We start from the raw sequence: 17,964 nt of genomic DNA on the forward strand, positions 1-17,964 counted from the left end.
CACTAATTGACTAGCAAGTTGGAATACACTCAAGGAACACACAAGCATAACAACATCCTACTTTGCAACTACGCTGGTTGCGTGCCACAAACAAGTGTTCGTGTAGAAACGTTTCAAAATACTAAATCTCGTAAACGAATCGCACTACACAACTGCAACAAACACTACTGACATTCTAATTTAAATTACTTTTACTTTCTTAATGTCGATAGGCATGGTTCCATTTGAAAATGTGCATGTTTGGACAAAAAATATACCTTCCAAATATTATTACAGTCTGTTTATCGGCTAACAATACGAGCCCTTGACTACCAATCCATTCTGTGAAAACCGCACATCAATAGCACTTCCCATTTTCGCAATATTTGCAGTGCAAATTTAAAGTGACTCATTCTGTATTGTAAGTTACCAGGATAAGCTATTAACGATCACATTGACTTTGCACAGGATAAATATTTTAATATTTTTGGTGGCATTTTATAAACACGTTTCATTACTAGTGAAACAATACTCCTATCGAAGTCCAAAAAAGGCGAATGCGCTCCTGTTTAAAAGACTCGGGCTGAAAAGTGGGGTACCTGCTGCCTCATTATACATTCCTCAGTCCCTTTAAAAATTTTCCCAAAAATTTTGGCATGCGAACATATTCGCGCATTTTTTAATATGCAATTCACCTTTCACTCCCACAAGCTCCCCCAACTGTATCTCGCTCACACCCGCTAGTTAAGCCGCTCATACCCTTTCATCCTCTTGCCCATTCTCACTCATCAACCCAGCTCACTGTCATTATCACTTTGAATCTCTTTGCCACTTTCTCCTGGGTCAAAGCCACAGTGTCCTTCGTTCTGTCCACTGTCACTGTCTCCCTCTTACTCTCTATTACTGCAACTATCTTATTCATTCGATGCCACTGCTGCTGTTTCTTCTCACTGTTACTATATCTCTCTTCCTCGTTGTCATTGCCATAGACACTGTATCTCATTATCACTTGCTCTCACCCTCTTCCACTTTCTCCTTCGCTTTATTCCTCTCTCACCGGCACTGTCTTCTTCAGTATGTTCCTGTCATTGTTCCGTCACTATCAACTATGTTCTACTGCCACTGTGTCCTTCTCTTTCTCTCACACTGTTATTCTCTCCTTCGCTCTTTCCATACCACTATCATTTTTACTATCTTCCTGTATTTATTACTTTTCCATTTCTTTCACAGTGCCACTGTCACCTTGTTTCTCGGCATGAAACACTACGAATTGTTCGCATCCAAATTTTTGGAAAATTTATAAGGTGCCGAGGAAGGCAGAATGAGACAGCTGGCACCCCACTTTTGAGTCACATTCTTTTAAACAAGACCATATTCACCTTTCTTTTTTTTTGTCCACTAGGGACATTTTTCCTCGGGTTCCCTTCTTTTCCCTGCAGGGCACGTCACTCATATGAAAAGTACGTTATGGGTCAGTAAAATTTTGATCGTTTCTTATGTGAAATTGAAACAAATTTTATACTGCAGTCCGGATTTTATGTACACAAAAGTTTTGCATGTGCTTCAGTACTACAACATAGGGTTCCCAGAATCCTTTGGATGATGATGGAGACACTTTACATCATATTTACTTGCCTACGCCACATTATAAACTACGGTTTCACCTCACTCCGGACGTTACGTGCGTATTACAAGTGAAGAAGTATGTTAACTTTGAACCTCTGTGTGTCGGAAACGCATAAATATACCAAGAAAATTTTCAAAGTTGCTCGTGATCTGGATCATAGCAATACATCACAAAAATTACAGCATTTTACTGTGTATAACAGCCTTGAAACGCGCGGCTCGGCTTTGGTACCCAAAAACTAAGTTTACGGGTTTTTCTCGATAACGGATAAAGATTTTTGAAAACGGAAAGAATGAACGGCTAGATAAATATCTAGAAATTCTACCGTTAACATTTGAAAAAGTTTTCTACGGTTTCTTATTTAGATATCCGCTGCTGAAGGCGAAAAATGGTTAACAACGCTTATTTTCGTGTATTCTCAAGAACCACCCATGAATGAAATTCTGCCTCCATAAATCCGTTAAGGAGCACCGTAGACCATACCTAATGCAAAAAGGACCAACCGATTTCTCCATTTACCTAAGCTGGAAGAAGTGTGTAGTTTTTAAACATTCACGCAACGCTGTAGGATAATCACACTCAGACGATCCTTCTGTTGTGTACACAATCTGTCCCTAGCCGAAAGGCTATACAAAACAGTTGAATCTGCATTTGTATCGCCAAGAGAACCCGAGGCGTGAGATGCGGAGAAATCCTGCGCGGCGCTCGTAGATGTCCTCTACTGCTCGAAAAATAAATAATCTACATGATACGTTCGTCATAAACTCAATGTCTTCTTTTAATGTTAATGGCAATAGATACAGAAAAATAAATAAAATGTCACACACTATTGATCCACTTTTACAGTTATGATATTGTGACTCTTTTAACGTTGGATTTTCACCTACATCGAGATGACTGGGTGTTTGTGCTGTCCTCATCATTTCATCATCATTCATGAATGTGGCGAGTTTGGATTCAGCAAAGGTTGGGAAGTTTTACAGGCGCTGATAAACGTGCAGTTGAGCGCCCTACAAACCAAACATCATCATCATCTTTTTTAACGTTAATGGTTATACACATGAAATAAAAATTAGAAGGGACACACTATGGAACCACATGTACAATTGCGGTAGTGTGTATCTTCAGGTATCTTGTCATATTACTCATTTAACGTGATCCTCTATATTTCTTATTACATTCCAAGATATTTTAAATGGTAGTAATATTTTTAAAAAAAACTTATGGGTGAGCAGCTACAGTACTTTTACACAATGTATCTGCTCACTACAGACCCACACTATCTGTAACTTAAAATACGCTAGCTAATTTCAGATTTCTTAATACAATTTTATGAATTATCTAAAAATACTAATTAATGTAACTTTAAAATTTGTTTCTGTTTGTCAAGTGCATTATGTACAGTAGCACAAAAGATTAGTTACATGCCCACCAAGGGCACGGCGTTCCTCATTCACTTCCTTTTACGGTGCGTTTTATCAATGTTGTGCGTAAGAGTGAAGTATTGTATGAATCTTCAGATCTTCAGAGAAAGCAGTACTTATTGGGTGCGGCAACAGGCTGTAATCCAGGAGCAAATAGTGGTTCTGACAAGTACCAGTTGTGTCTGACTGATCACCTTGCGATAAATGTGGTAAGAGTGTGTAAGGAGAACGGTGGAATGAGGTGTAGTATTGATGGAGCACTATGTCTGAAGAGCTGGGATTGTTGATAAGCACTGGGAAATATGAGAGAAAGAGGTGGAGACTGGACAGAGATGACTGAAATGGAGAGGGGGGTTCTCTTTTAGATCATTAATGAAAGGAGATTATGAGCTACGACTGTAGTTGGTGGGATGGGTACTATCTTGAGGCAAAGGGAATCTTTTAAGGTTTCCTTCGGATAGAAGTTATGTTAGCACTGACGCTGTAGTGGTCCAGGGCTGAAAAGTGTCCTATACCTCTACGAACGTCTCTACTCTGCAGTGTACTTCGTGGTGCGTGGCGGAGAGTATGGATCGGTAGCACGGTTAGGATGAAGAAGCTATGAGATTTTAGTTTTCGTGTATACAGGAGATATATAATTCAGTGAAATGTTCAATGCATTTGAGGACGGCAAGGAATTTGAATAGTATGAAGATTGTGTGCAGCAGAAAGAAAAAATATACGGAAGGAGGGATGGAATGCATCGCCTAAGAACGTTTATGGAGTGGTAAAATCTTGGGGATGTGGAGAGCCAAGCTACATTGGTGTAGATGAGGATGGATCAGATAAGGTAGCTGCAAGGCTGTAAGTAGTTTTAGTCTATGTGGACTATGTTGAATGGTTTATAACATCACATAACCAGGTTAGTTTGAAGCGAGCAGTTAGTCCCAAATATAGTGTATTAACATAGCGTATGGCATTATTGTGGATGCAGAGGTGGAAATATGGGAGACTGAAAGAGTATTCGGTAGGTCTTGACGAGATTGATTTTTAGGTATTGCATTTAAGTAAGGGATGGAGTTGTTGAGTTGAATTTGAGGAGACTGCTGGTTATTTTGGTGATTACATTTGCATCTACATCTACATACATACTCCGCAATCCACCGTACGGTCGTGGTGGAGGGTACCTCGTACCACAACTAGCATCTTCTCTCCCTGTTCCACTCCCAAACAGAACGAGGAAAAAATGACTGCCTATATGCCTCTGTACGAGCCCTAATCTCTTATCTTATGTTTGTGGTCTTTCCGTGAAATGTAAGTTGGCGGCAGTAAAATTGTTCTGCAGTCAGCCTCAAATGCTGGTTCTCTAAATTTCCTCAGTAGCGCTTCACGAAAAGAACGCCTCCCTTCCTCCATGGACTCCCGCCCGAGTTCCTGAAGCATTTGCATAACACTCGCGTGATGATCAAACCTACCAGTAACAAATCTAGCAGCCCGCCTCTGAATTGCTTCTCTGTCCTCCCTAAATCCGACCTGATAGGGATCCCAAAGGCTCGAGCAGTACTGAAGAATAGGTCGTATTAGTGTTTTATAAGCGGTCTCCTTTACAGATGAACCACGTCTTCCCAAAATTCTACCAATGAACCGAATACGACTACCCGCCTTCCCCACAACTGCCATTACATGCTTGTCCCACTTCATATCGCTCTGCAGTACTACACCCAAATATTCAATTAATATTAATATTATATAATATTAATATTATATTATTATATTAATTAGTTAAAGCTGTTGTAATTTACGCAAAATAGCTTATACATATAGGCAAAGTAATAAGCAGGAACGAAACTGGGAGTGTTTGTTTTGCAGTGTCACCGGAGACGGTGGTGATCCCGATCGTGTCGTGCATCCTGGGCTTTCCGCTGCTGGCGCTGCTCGTCATCTGCTGCCTGCGTCGGCGCGCCAAGCTGGCACGCGAGAGGGCGCGGCGCCGCGCGGGGTGAGTGCCCTAAACATTTCCACACAAGTTCTCGTTTTAATGCAAAGAGTTAAACAAAAGTATAGAGAGTGCGAGTCAGTGTCTTAGGAAGACAAAACGAGTATTCACTTCCTCCACTTCAAGTTGTTTGGTCTACGATCTATCAGAATACAACTTTAAAAAATGAATAAATAGCAATTTATTACAAAAAATAAAGCTACTTACTGGCTACCTTCCCCCCGTTAGATTGTTTACCGTATCATCTCATTCCCACTTCTCAGTAAGTTGAACACCCCTGTTCATCCTACACTGTCAGCAAACTCGACTCCCTTAATTCTGAAGTTTTCTCTCTAGTCCCAACACTGGTACACTACCACTCCTATACACATTACTACCACTACACCTACACCTCCCTCTAACACATAATGATATCCTTCACTATATTTACGCTTTAACTCAACAATCCACATCCGTCTAATTTACTGAATTAAGACTCTAAAATACCTTGGACTAACATTAGATGAAAAACTAACATTGAATCCCCATTTGAATAACCATTCAAAATAAAACCCAAAATATACTAAAACTGGTAACTAGCTAACTGTGGAGCTACGTTCCATGACCAATATCTTACAGGATAAACCTGTACCTTACCAACAAAATTTCGGTAATTAATCAGGGATGTTTTCGAATTATTTTGATGTAAAGTACTGTGGTTTCTAGTGGAACGTTAGAGATTAATTACATTTCGCTTGATTTCTTACCCCCATGTTTGTGTACGTAATACGCTGAAAATATCTGAGCAACGATCTAAAATGGCAACTGGCGTAAAAGTCGAATAAGTTACAATTACGTATTGGGCTGTTCAGAATTACCCGTTTGTCAATTTTTATCTATGATTATCGAGGTAAGGTTTTCTGCTCTATTAATTTAAAGCTTTTTAGTTTATTTTGTTACTTAAATGCGAGCTTTCATATAAAGGCTAGCTTTATAAATAGGTACTCATTTCATTCTATGTTTTTCGTGATTGTGAAAGTGAATGTAGCTTTGCATCATTTGATAACTATTTTATATTTTATGTATATATTTTAATTTTTAAGGAACATTCGTTCTATACTATCTTTTTATGGATACTAATAACTGCTTTAATATGTCTGAAATCAACATATTCTGATTTTTATGCCCCAAGATGGCATCATCACCATCTACTGTCACATAAAGCGTGTGCTCAAAGATAACGTCATCGACACACACGTTAAAACACGTTAAAAGTGGCGTGCTGCAGTAATTGTCTCAGATGTCTCTCATTCAATGACATGGCATGCTTACCTAAAGTGGTAAATATAATACCCAGCTGCATACCGCAACACAGCTCTACACGACTTTAAATTGTATGACATTTCCTCAACCTCCGCAGTGGCGTTATCTGACTGTCATAGATTTTCATTTCATTCTTTATTTGAAATGATTCCGTATTCAATATCACTTGCATTATGGTGAGTGAATGAATATGTGATCATCCCACTTTTGACCAAGAACGTATCTGCAGTGTACACAAAGAGGTACACAAATGTTATTCAAGTTGTCTCAATTTTGGAGGAAAATACGTGGACAAAAGTTGGAATTAAGTAATTGCATGTAAGGTAGAAATCATTGTTATCCCAATTAATGAGATAATTTTGACATATTACATCATTCTTCGCGCATGCATCTGGCGCAACACTATTTCTTCTTGAGATCTTTCGGTAGATAACCGTACAGTCCTATTCAGGGTATGTAAGAAACTGAACTGAAACAACGTGGCACAACTATGTGCAGTAAATGCACGAATTGCGAATTTTGTAAACTGGTCAGCGACTCATCTCCAAGCTTGCAGTACGATCATCAGCCTAAATATCGGAAGAAGACTACTGCTGTCCCGAATGTACGACCACAGGCGATGGACTGCAGGATGTATCATAATTAATGGCGTAAACACATACAATTGAAAGCATGAGATACTAGAAGCAGAAAAGTCTCACTGAACATATGTTCGCAAACGAACACTCTGCGAGATGAAACTTCCTGGCAGATTAAAACTGTATGCCGGACGGAAACTCGAATTAGGGACCTTTGCCTTTCGCGGGCAAGTGCTCTACCAACTGAGCTACCCAAGCACGACTCAAGACCTGTCCTCACAGCTTTACTTCCGCCAGAAACTCGTCTCCTAATCACCGACCAACGACCTGGCTTCAGATTTTCGGTACTATCTTTAAAGCATCAAGAGCCAGGACGATACCTTTGATAATGATTGTGGCCCTTTTCCTCATCTTAACTGTCGAGACCAAGTTTTAATCTATCTTTAAAGATCTCATTGCCTACTGGACTTCAACCTCTAAGGTTCCTTCCTTTGTCGTCCAGAACCTCCTTTCCACATTACGTTTGCCAGGAATCCTTTGTTTCATTATTCAACACTAGAAGAAGGAAACATGTCTCTGTACTAGCAGTGGAATACGCCAAAGTGCAGTGTCCTTTCATTACGAAAAAGTTGAAAGTTGCCTTTTTCTGTTATTGTTTGATATGGTTTTCTTAGGGCGGTGTTTATCATAACCTCATGTACAGATGTAATCCATTAGCAGATTTCGTGAATCAAAACACAGCAACTCTTGCCAATGCAACATACTTACGCATACACTTTACATTTTACAAGTATGTAGCAATCACGAAAGTGAGTAATGTTTACCGTGTCTGTAGAGCTCAATAAGCTACATACGGCGTGGATCATAGGGAAGTCAGGCAATCTGAGCTGGGAACGGGTGTGGTGATTCTCGAGGGCTACCATACTGGAGGATGTCCGTGCTCTGGGTGTGCTTCAGCACATATATTGCGATGCGGCGGTGGAACTTTTTGTGTCACTGAGAAATGGTATCTTGTCTAAATCAACTATATCTCAAGAATAGTACAAAGTTCAATAAAATAACGCAGCCTTAACGTGTGCGACTTTTAATTCCATAAATTTTCTAGTAGCTCGTTGGAAATTTATGGATCCTACAAAATCAAACACCAACGTCGTAGGTGCTTTGTAATGAATATATATCATGTGGTAGTCCACACGAGAACTCTTTCGAAACCAAGTCAAATGATAGAAGTCCTATTATAGCACAGGTTAGAACCATGTGTTACATTTCTAGGACACCTGGTATAGACTTTCCGTTGTTCCCAAGCAAAGTGGTTGCAGTGTTCAAGGGAAAGATGACTTACAGAGAAAAATTCAAGGACGAGTAGCTTTCTTGTAGTATGTAACATTCCTTCGTGTGTACCGCTCTCCTCCAGTTCACGAGCAGGCGCCGGAGAGGGACAAGTGCCTGATAATTACGAAATGTTTCCTCTTCCTGCTGGAACAGAAAGGACTATCTAGATCATGAACCAAAGTCAGAACTCATCTAGCAACTCTCCATCCTTTCCACCCATGGACTAGGTAGGGGGCGGTTTAAGGTACGCAGTGTGCAATAGCGTTTAAAATCCTCAGCCCAAGGGGTCAGTCTGCTTGTTATCACGAAATACGTACCTAATGTACCTGGAGTAAAACTCACTGTACAGCGCTCGCACGCACAGCTCGGTGGAAAGTGGTCAATGACTCGACCAGATTTCGAGTTGGATTCATCTGCCAAACGCAGCAGCATCTAACGGTAATCCACCTACATGGGTGGCCAGTTTTCTGTACGTTAACAATGCGTCAGTGTTCGAGAATGAGTGGATCATACTACAAAAGCTATTCATCATAATCGATGAAGATCCCTGCCCACAACCTTAGGAGCATCAGCAAATGGTAGCTTAATACTTGGTGAAATAACGAATGTCTCTATGTCGTCAGAGCAAAAGTGTACCCCCGTATAGATTTAATTCGTGTTACAGCAATTGTTTTTCATATAATCGACCAAGTCACGTTAAAATATGACACCACCTATGTTCGACGACAACGTGCAAACACCGTTCACAGTCGGCAGCCCTGTCAAAATGGTTCAAATGGCTCTGAGCATTATGGGACTTAACATCTGAGCTCATCAGTCCTCTACGCTTAGAGCTACTTAAACCTAACTAAGGACATCACACACAACCATGCCCGAGGCAGGATTCGAACCTGCGACCGTAGCAAGAGCGCGGTTCCGTACTGAAGCGCCGAGAACCGCTCGGCCACAGAGACCGGCCAGCGCTAACATTGGAGAGTATACAAAGCGTGAGGCGGGACGCGGATAACAGTGCAGTTGTTGTTGTATTGCGGAAACTGAGCGAAGTGTCTGAAGTTCAAAAGGCATTATAATTGGCTTTCGTGGCAGGAGTGGAAATACTTCCGAAATTACTAAGTTTTTAAACTGTTCAGGTCCCGCAGTGGTTAAAGTACACTGTGCATAACAAAATGGCGCTGTTCAAAACCTACTCATAGGCAACTGTGCCGCACCCTGGGCCATAGATGAAAGGGTGAATGGTGCTTGCGGAGATGTGTACGTGCGAATAGACGTACAACTGTTGAGCAACTGATCACCCAGATGAACCGAGGGGCTACCAACAGTGTTTCGTCAACGATGATTCGGCGAACATTGCTGCGGTTGGGTCTCCACAGCAGGCGCCTGTTTCGTGCAGCCATACTGGCTGCTGTTCATCGCCAACAAAGTCTGCGACTTAGACGCTAACACCGCAACAGGTGCCTGTTTCAGGTGAATCACGTTTTTTGCTCCATCGAACAAGTGGCCGTTGGTGTGTACGGCGTGAAACGTCTAAAAGCAGACACCGTGCAACAATGGAGGAAAATGTTTCTGTCGCATTCCCTGTGTGATCTCGTCAATGGATCAAAAAAAGTGTGCATTTAACCTTGGGGACCACATCCACCCCGACATACAGTTTGCTTTCCCATGGCACTATGACATCTATCAGCAGGACAATGCAAGCTGTCACACAGCTTGCAGTGTACGCGCATTGTTCTAAGAGCACCACCATGCGATTATCGGACTCTTCTGCCACGAAACTCCTCAGGTTTAAACACAATCGAGAAGCTGTGGGACCACCTCGATTGGGTTATTCGTGGCATGGATCCTCAAACAAAAGACGTAGCACGTCTGGCCACGGCATAGCTCCACATCCCTGTCGGTACCTTCCAGAGCCTCACTGATTCTCTTCCAGCAGATCTCCCAGCGATCCGTGCTGCAAAAGGTGGTTAGTTAGGCTTTTGATGGATGATCACATCAGTGTGACTTGACAGTGTAAAATGAATTAAATGAAGCTAGCCGGGTGACGTCTTCGATAACTCCAACATTCCGACTGGTGCACACCTCGTCATTCTCAAGGCACAAATGCAATGTGAGAGCGCTCTGCAAGAAAACATGAAACCTCGGTATGTGGAGCATATGTAGAAAAATAGCACACATACTATAACACTAACGCCATCACAAAACCAAAAGACTGAAGTCACAAGTTATCGATGGTGAATATTCCCAACAGGTGAGCCAGTAACATTAATTCTGTCCCTCTTTTATTTGACCAACGAGAGAGCAGCATTCCAAGCAAAATTTAAGCACAAACCTCCATCTCTGTTTATTAGGTTATTTTCTAATTGTATCTCAACTGATTCCTTAATATCACTTCCTCAATAGCTGGAAGTGCATGCCAGAATCTCTGCGTTGTAATATTTCATAATATGACCAACATCAAGCAAATGTTGCGCAATAGCTGACGCTCACTATGCCGGTTCTCCACGAGCTTGACGGTCTGGCCAGTGTATGACATGCCATAACTGCAAAGCGTGTGGTAGACACCAGCCTTATGGAAACTGACCGTAGACCATGATTCAGTGTCTGAACTCATCACGATTAGAAAACGCGGCCTGGCAGAATGAATCAGGCCACGACGGCAGGTCCCAGCGTTCTGTGGGAAGGGACACCACGCGGGCAAGAACGACTCTCGTGGCTGCGTCACCTGTCACACACTCAAATTGGACCAAACCACATTAACAGCTAGATGTATAGCGCCTTTGTCGTGGTGGTAGACAATTTGATAACGTCGTGCAGAAAACAGTATCTTTATATGAGCGATCCGTTGTGTCTGTATGGTGTGATTTAATTTTATATATTTGTAACGAGTTACATATTTTGTGCAGAAACGGGGAACTTAGACGATGGCCAACTTCTCACCTATTAGTCTTGCGAAATGGTAGCTATAATGAAAAGAAGATGTTGGATGCACGACATCAGTAGAAACAGAAAAATCTAAGGGGAATACCATCCCCTGTACATTGAACTAGAGACTCTCGAAGATAGATTTTCAAGCATCTTCACACATCGTGAGGTTGTTTTTTGAGGATATGATACTGTTATGATGTACTACTTTTCTCACTCAGGTAGGAACTTCTATTTCACTACTTGGTCCTCTAGTATTGAGTATTCACCTAGTGAAATTCATATAAATCATTCTCGCCATTTTTTATTTTCTACATTATCAAATGTCGTCTTCCCTGATATCTGACAACTAGAAACACAAGCAGGACAATCGCATTTTACTTTAATGTATAATATTCTGCCATTTAAAAGACAGTAAAGCAAATGTGCACTGGAATTGAGAATGTTTTGCCCAACTTCAGAAGAAATTATTTGATTTGTGTCAACAGTGAAACAGCTGAGTCAGTCGTAGCACAAGGACATGCACTGTAGTATATGATAATGCATTTAACTGCAGAACCATTTGTGTTGATTCTTCTGTAAGGGGCACTTTCTTAGACTAATAGTAGCATTACATTTGAATAACTAAAAACCTATAAAAGAAAGAGAATCAAGCGATAAATCTATATCCAACATCCAATTTCTGTTTTTGTGTTGTCCATATGTACAAAAATGGTTCAAATGGCTCTGAGCACTATGCAACTTAACTTCTGAGGTCATCAGTCGACTAGAACTTAGAACTAATTAAACCTAACTAACCTAAGGGCATCACACACATCCACGCCCGAGGCAGGATTCGAACCTGCGACCGCAGCGGTCGCTCGGCTCCAGACTGTAGCGCCTAGAACCGCACGGCCACTCCGGCCGGCTGTCCATATGTAGTTCAGGAGGTAAACCCTTTAGTGACTGCAGATTTTAAGTATACAACAAATTTTAGGATCGCTGACAAGATTATGCCAAAGGTGTTCTTCATAAGATCAGACGTATTGCCTTAAATTTTACTGTGGAATAACTCTATGGCGTAATATCTTTGGTTCTTCGTATTATAACCATGTATGGAAATAATGCGATTGGATGTCAGGAATACCATGTGGGTCTTGACAATTAATGCTTGCTTAATAACATAATTCCCTCGCATGAAATCCGATTTCAACAAGTGTGATGGTTCTTCCTATTTCAATTTTCTTCATAGTGTTTCCAATTGTGGTCATGTTATGTACATTGTACAGTAAAATATGTTGTAATATTTACTGATTAATTTCCAGTGCCCAATACAGTACTGTTTTTCAGTACATTTTGTGCAATATATTGTATGTGTAAATATGATAACTTTCGCAAACATGTTTAACATTTCGACCCACTTCAGCAGCTATACTACTGCATGCTTTCGGCCGTTTTCAAACTTTTCTTGTAATTTGTATCACCTCCATCACACAGGACGTTCTACTCCATCACCTCCTTGGTAAGTTCTTTTTTTCACATTATCTCCATTGCGTTCATTACACGTTCATTGACACACTTAATCTGTCTCCCATCGCTGCTGCCTCAGCTATCAGTGATAAAACAAAAGCTAAATGCACCCACAGGTGCACATAAGCACGAGCTGCGTCAGTGAATCTGTATTTTACTTACCTGGTCAGAGAGGACTAGAGTTGTAAAACTACCAGAGGCTACAGCACACTACTGAAGGTAACTGTAGATATGGTAGTGTTCCTAGTAATTTTGGTCAGTTACTATCACAACTGTGCTACCTGCATGTTGGCTGTGTTGCATACTGTAGTAACCACAACCAACAGCGGGAACGCCTTGGGCTGCGGATCGGAGCCGCCAGGTGGGGAAGCCGCCGGCGGTGGAGCACGCACCACCGGGTAAACACAGGACGAGGCGGACGACAGACCAACGAAAACTAACAACGGACCACGACCGACTATGAGCGACACAACAAGGAAGATATAAACAACGGAGGCTTGTGAAAACGACAACACCAAACACAAATCCACTCGGAACCAGAGCCAGGCAAATGTCAACAACGAGCAACGACCAGAAAGCAATACCGCCGAGATAGAGACGAAATCCAGAGCGAGTACCAGACTGACTGGACTAGGGCCTATATACGAAACCGGAGGGAGCGGCTACTCTCATTTGTTGTTCATCTCAGCTGTACATATATGAGACAGAACAATACATGAGAATTATCTTAATTATCTAAACAATTGCTGAATCTCTGAAGATGACTATGTTGACTACAGTGAGATATAAGGTACCTGCAAGTTCGTCTAGTTGTTACTTCTAACTGAGCTACAGTAATAAGTACCAGAAATTTGGTGCCAACCAGCCAGCCAGCCAGCCGAGCAGCAGTGGTCCAGCCGAGCAGCAGCAGCAGCGGCCCCGGCCCCGTCCGCGGCAGCAGCGGCATTCCTGCCAGCCGTCGTCAGCTCCAGCGCCAGCAGCGTTTTTGTCCGGTTTCGTCTTCATCCGTCATCATCTTCGTCTGTACCCAGTTTTTTCCTTTCCTTTTCATCCTGTGCATTTTTGTTTATCCCTGTCGTCATGTCAGCCCCCACCCCCACGACCACCACTACCACCACAGCCATAGTTTATACTTCCCCCTCCGCCGCCACCACCACCATTACATGGTGTGCCCAGTCACACCCACCTCTTTCCATCCCTCCTCTTGTCACTCTCCCTTCACCCTCGCTTTTTTTCGCCCCGCTCCTCTCCCTCTGATCCTTTCCTCCCACTCCCCCAGCCTGTCACTGCAGATCCAGCAAGGGTGGTGGTCCGTGGAGGCCACTGCCCATGCCCAACTCTCCCCATCGCCTTCGCCATCACTGCCAGCACCGTCGCCTTCACCGTCACCATCTCCGACGCCGACTGCTGCGCCCCTACTGGGACCTGCCCCTTCTCGCCACCTCCCTATCGCTCCCGTCACTCATGTCACCCCCCCCCCCCCCTTATGCCGCCGTTAAACGCCCTAGTGGCACCACCACCTCCTCCCCTCTCAAAAAGGCCCCGCCCCGTCCTCCTTACCCCCCACCCCTGGATGCCATGGATGTCTCCCCACCTGGCCCTGCTCCCTCCGCCTCCGCCTCCTCTTCGTCCTTCTCCTCCTCCCCCCTCCTTATACAAATACCTTCTCTCCCGTCCTGATCCTTCCCTTCTCGAGGCCCAGAAGCTCTCTCCTCTGCCAACACCTCCCTGGTGCCCCCATCTCTCTTCACCCCCAGATGGGATTCCATTCTCATCTCCTCCCCAGCCCAACCCTCCATACTGACATCCTCTCTCGCCTCCCTATCACCCGTTTTGGCCCCAATTCCTCCCTCACCCCTGCTCGTTCTTCATCTCCTACCCACCAACCCCAACCCCTTTGTCGCCCGCCGACCTTCACCGCCGTGATCACTTAGCTTAGTCTGTCGACCATGGAGGAGGGGGTGTAGGCATAGCTCAAGGCGCATCCCACACTGGAGCTGCAGGCGGTCTGACGTATTTTCAACGGCTGGCCCCACCCGCCTTATGCGGGTTTTCTCCGAGGACGCCCTCTCCATTGACCGTCTCCTGAAGATGGTGCCCTCCACTTCAACCAGCGCTATAAGGTCGACCCCTCCCGTTCCCCTCCTCAATCCCTGTGCTGCCAGAGGTGCCTGCACTATAACGCACACCCAACAGCCGAGTGCCGCGAGGCCTCCACCTGCCCACATTGTAGGCAAGCGCACTTCCTCCGGCAGTGCCCTAACCTACAATCCCCTCCCTCCTGCAATACCTGCAATCTCCCCCATCCCACCTACTCCCAAAAGTGTAAAGCCCGACCCCCTCCGACCACTCCTGAACTCACCATCCCTGTCTGTTCTCTGGACGCCCCCACCCTTCCTGGCAATTCCCTTCGTCTCCCCCCCCCCCCATGAGGACATCATCAGGTTCTTCACCGTTGTCCTACAAAACGTCCACCCTTTCCAGCGCCCTCACACCCTCCAACAGGTCTCCCACACCGCCCGTTCCATTTTCCACTTAAAAATGTATGCCACCTACTCCAACAACCAGGCCCATTTCACCTTCTCTCGTCCTGACACCTTTGTCTAAATCCCTGTCATGGGGTGACAGCACCATATCCTTCTCAACAACATCTGCTCTCTTCCTGCCAACAAGAACCTCTTCCTGCACACCCTTGCCTTCCACTGTGTGGATACCTTCCTCCTCAATGAAACTTTCCTCCAACCCCACTACACCGTCCACACGTCGCCCTACCTCCTTCACTGCTCCTATAATCCCCTCCCGATTGCGTGTGGCGGAGTTGCCATTGGTCACCACCGCCAAATTCCAGTTCAGCTTCAACCTCTCCTTCCCGACCCCACCAAACACCTGATCCTTAGTCTCTTCTTCCCTGGCCTTAACGTCATCTGCGACACCATCTATGTCCGCCCTAACGTCCCTATTCCCTTCGACTTCCTCTCCCACATTGACTGTACCTTCTCCTCCTACGTGATCGCCGCCGACCTCAACATCCACAGTCGTTCCGCCTCCCAGTTACAGCGGTGGCATCGGTTCCTCTTCTCCCTTCAAGGCGACCTCATCCCCATCCCCCAGCACACCTGTCCCGAATCCAACTCCACTCCCAATGTTATCCTTTCCTCCCCTAACCTCCTTGGCCGCATAACGGTGGATGTCCTGGAGCCTATTGGTAGCGACCATCTCCCTGTCCTCCTTACCATTTGAAATGGTCGTCGCCCCTGCTCCGACCCTCGTAATGACTCTCCCCCAAAGTACGTCCATGACTATTCCCGTACCAACTGGAATGCCTACCGGGATACCCTCTCCACCCAGGTCGATAGCCACCCCTTCACCTACCACCACCCTGACGATGTAACCCATGCCGCCTCCTTTCTCCAGCAGACATTGTCTCAGGCCGTGAAGGCCCACATCCCTAATGTCGCCATCCACCCCAACAGTCCTACCTTACCCCCTCAGGCCGTCCTCCTCCTCCGGGAATCCGGTCATCTCTACCGTGCCTTCCTCCACACACGTGACCCGGACACACCCCGACGCCACCGGCAACTCCAGCAACACATTCGAAATTTGCTCGCTGCAAAGAAACGCCGGCACTGGCGGCAGACATGCACCCGTTTAAATGCTACACTACCTATAAACTCGTCCAAGTTCAGGTCAGCCTTCCGTCGCCTTACCGGAACTAAACCCTCCCCCTACTATTCTCTTCTCGACATCTACATCTACATCTACATTTATACTCCGCAAGCCACCCAACGGTGTGTTGCTGAGGGCACTTTACATGCCACTGCCATTACTTCCCTTTTCTGTTCCAGTCGCGTATGGTTCGCGGGAAGAAAGACTGTCTGAAAGCCTCCGTGCGCGCTGGAATCTCTCTAATTTTACATTCGTGATCTCCTCGGGAGGTATAAGTAGGGGAAAGCAATATATTCGATACCTCATCCAGAAACGCACCCTCTCGAAACCTGGCGAGCAAGCTACACCCCGATGCAGAGCGCCTCTCTTGCAGACTCTGCCACTTGAGTTTCCTAAACATCTCCGTAACACTATCATGGTTACCAAATAACCCTGTGACGAAACGCGCCGCTCTTCTTTGGATCTTCTCTATCTCCTCAATCAACCCGATCTGGTACGGATCCCACACTGATGAGCAATACTCAAGTATAGGTCGAACGAGTGTTTTGTAAGCCACCTCCTTTGTTGATGGACTACATTTTCTAAGGACTCTCCCAATGAATCTCAACCTGGTACCCGCCTTACCAACAATTAATTTTATATGATCATTCCACTTCAAATCGTTCCGCACACATACTCCCAGATATTTTACAGAAGTAACTGCTACCAGTGTTTGTGCCCCTATCATATAATCATACAGCAGCGGATCCTTCTTTCTATGTATTCGCAATACATTACCTTTGTCTATGTTAAGGGTCAGTTGCCACTCCCTGCACCAAGTGCCTATCCGCTGCAGATCTTCCTGCATTTCGCTACAATTTTCTAATGCTGCAACTTCTCTGTATACTACAGCATCATCCGCGAAAAGCCGCATGGAACTTCCGACACTATCTACTAGGTCATTTATTTATATTGTGAAAAGCAATGGCCCCATAACACTCCCCTGTGTCATGCCAGAGATTACTTTAACGTCTGTAGACGTCTCTCCATTGATAACAACATACTGTGTTCTGTTTGCTAAAAACTCTTCAATCCAGCCACACAGCTGGTCTGATAATCCGTAGGCTCTTACTTTGTTTATCAGGCGACAGTGCGGAACTGTATCAAACACCTTCCGGAAGTCAAGGAAAATAGCATCTACCTGGGAGCCTGTATCTAACATTTTCTGGGTCTCATGAACAAATAGAGTGAGTTGGGTCTCACACGATCGCTGTTTCGGGAATCCATGTTGATTCCTACAGAGTAGATTCAAAAAAATGGTTCAAATCGCTCTGAGCACTATGGGACTCAACTGCTGTGGTCATTAGTCCCCTAGAACTTAGAACTACTTAAACCTAACTAACCTAAGGACATCACACACATCCATGCCCGAGGCAGGATTCGAACCTGCGACCGCAGCAGTCGCACGGTTCCGGACTGCGCGCCTAGAACCGCGAGACCACCGCGGCCGGCCAGAGTAGATTCTGGGTTTCCAAAAACGACATGATACTTGAGCAAAAAACATGTTCTAAAATTGTACAACAGATCGACGTCAGAGATATAGGTCTATAGTTTTGCGCATCTGCTCGACGACCCTTCTTGAAGACTGGGACTACCTGTGCTCTTTTCCAATCA

The 17,964-nt window shown here is 44.5% G+C and overlaps 1 protein-coding gene across 1 annotated transcript in view; it reads left to right on the plus strand.

Moving 5' to 3' along the window:
* Window positions 1-17,964, plus strand: part of LOC126298964 (uncharacterized) — a 1,082,841-nt gene that overhangs the window by 597,162 nt on the left and 467,715 nt on the right. The window contains exon 3 of the mRNA XM_049990584.1: window positions 4,879-5,008. Coding sequence (XP_049846541.1) covers window positions 4,879-5,008 — 130 coding nt within the window. The remainder of the gene's footprint in view (window positions 1-4,878; window positions 5,009-17,964) is intronic.

The sequence above is a fragment of the Schistocerca gregaria genome, chromosome X (assembly GCF_023897955.1).
Source record: "Schistocerca gregaria isolate iqSchGreg1 chromosome X, iqSchGreg1.2, whole genome shotgun sequence".
NCBI lineage: Eukaryota > Metazoa > Arthropoda > Insecta > Orthoptera > Acrididae > Schistocerca > Schistocerca gregaria.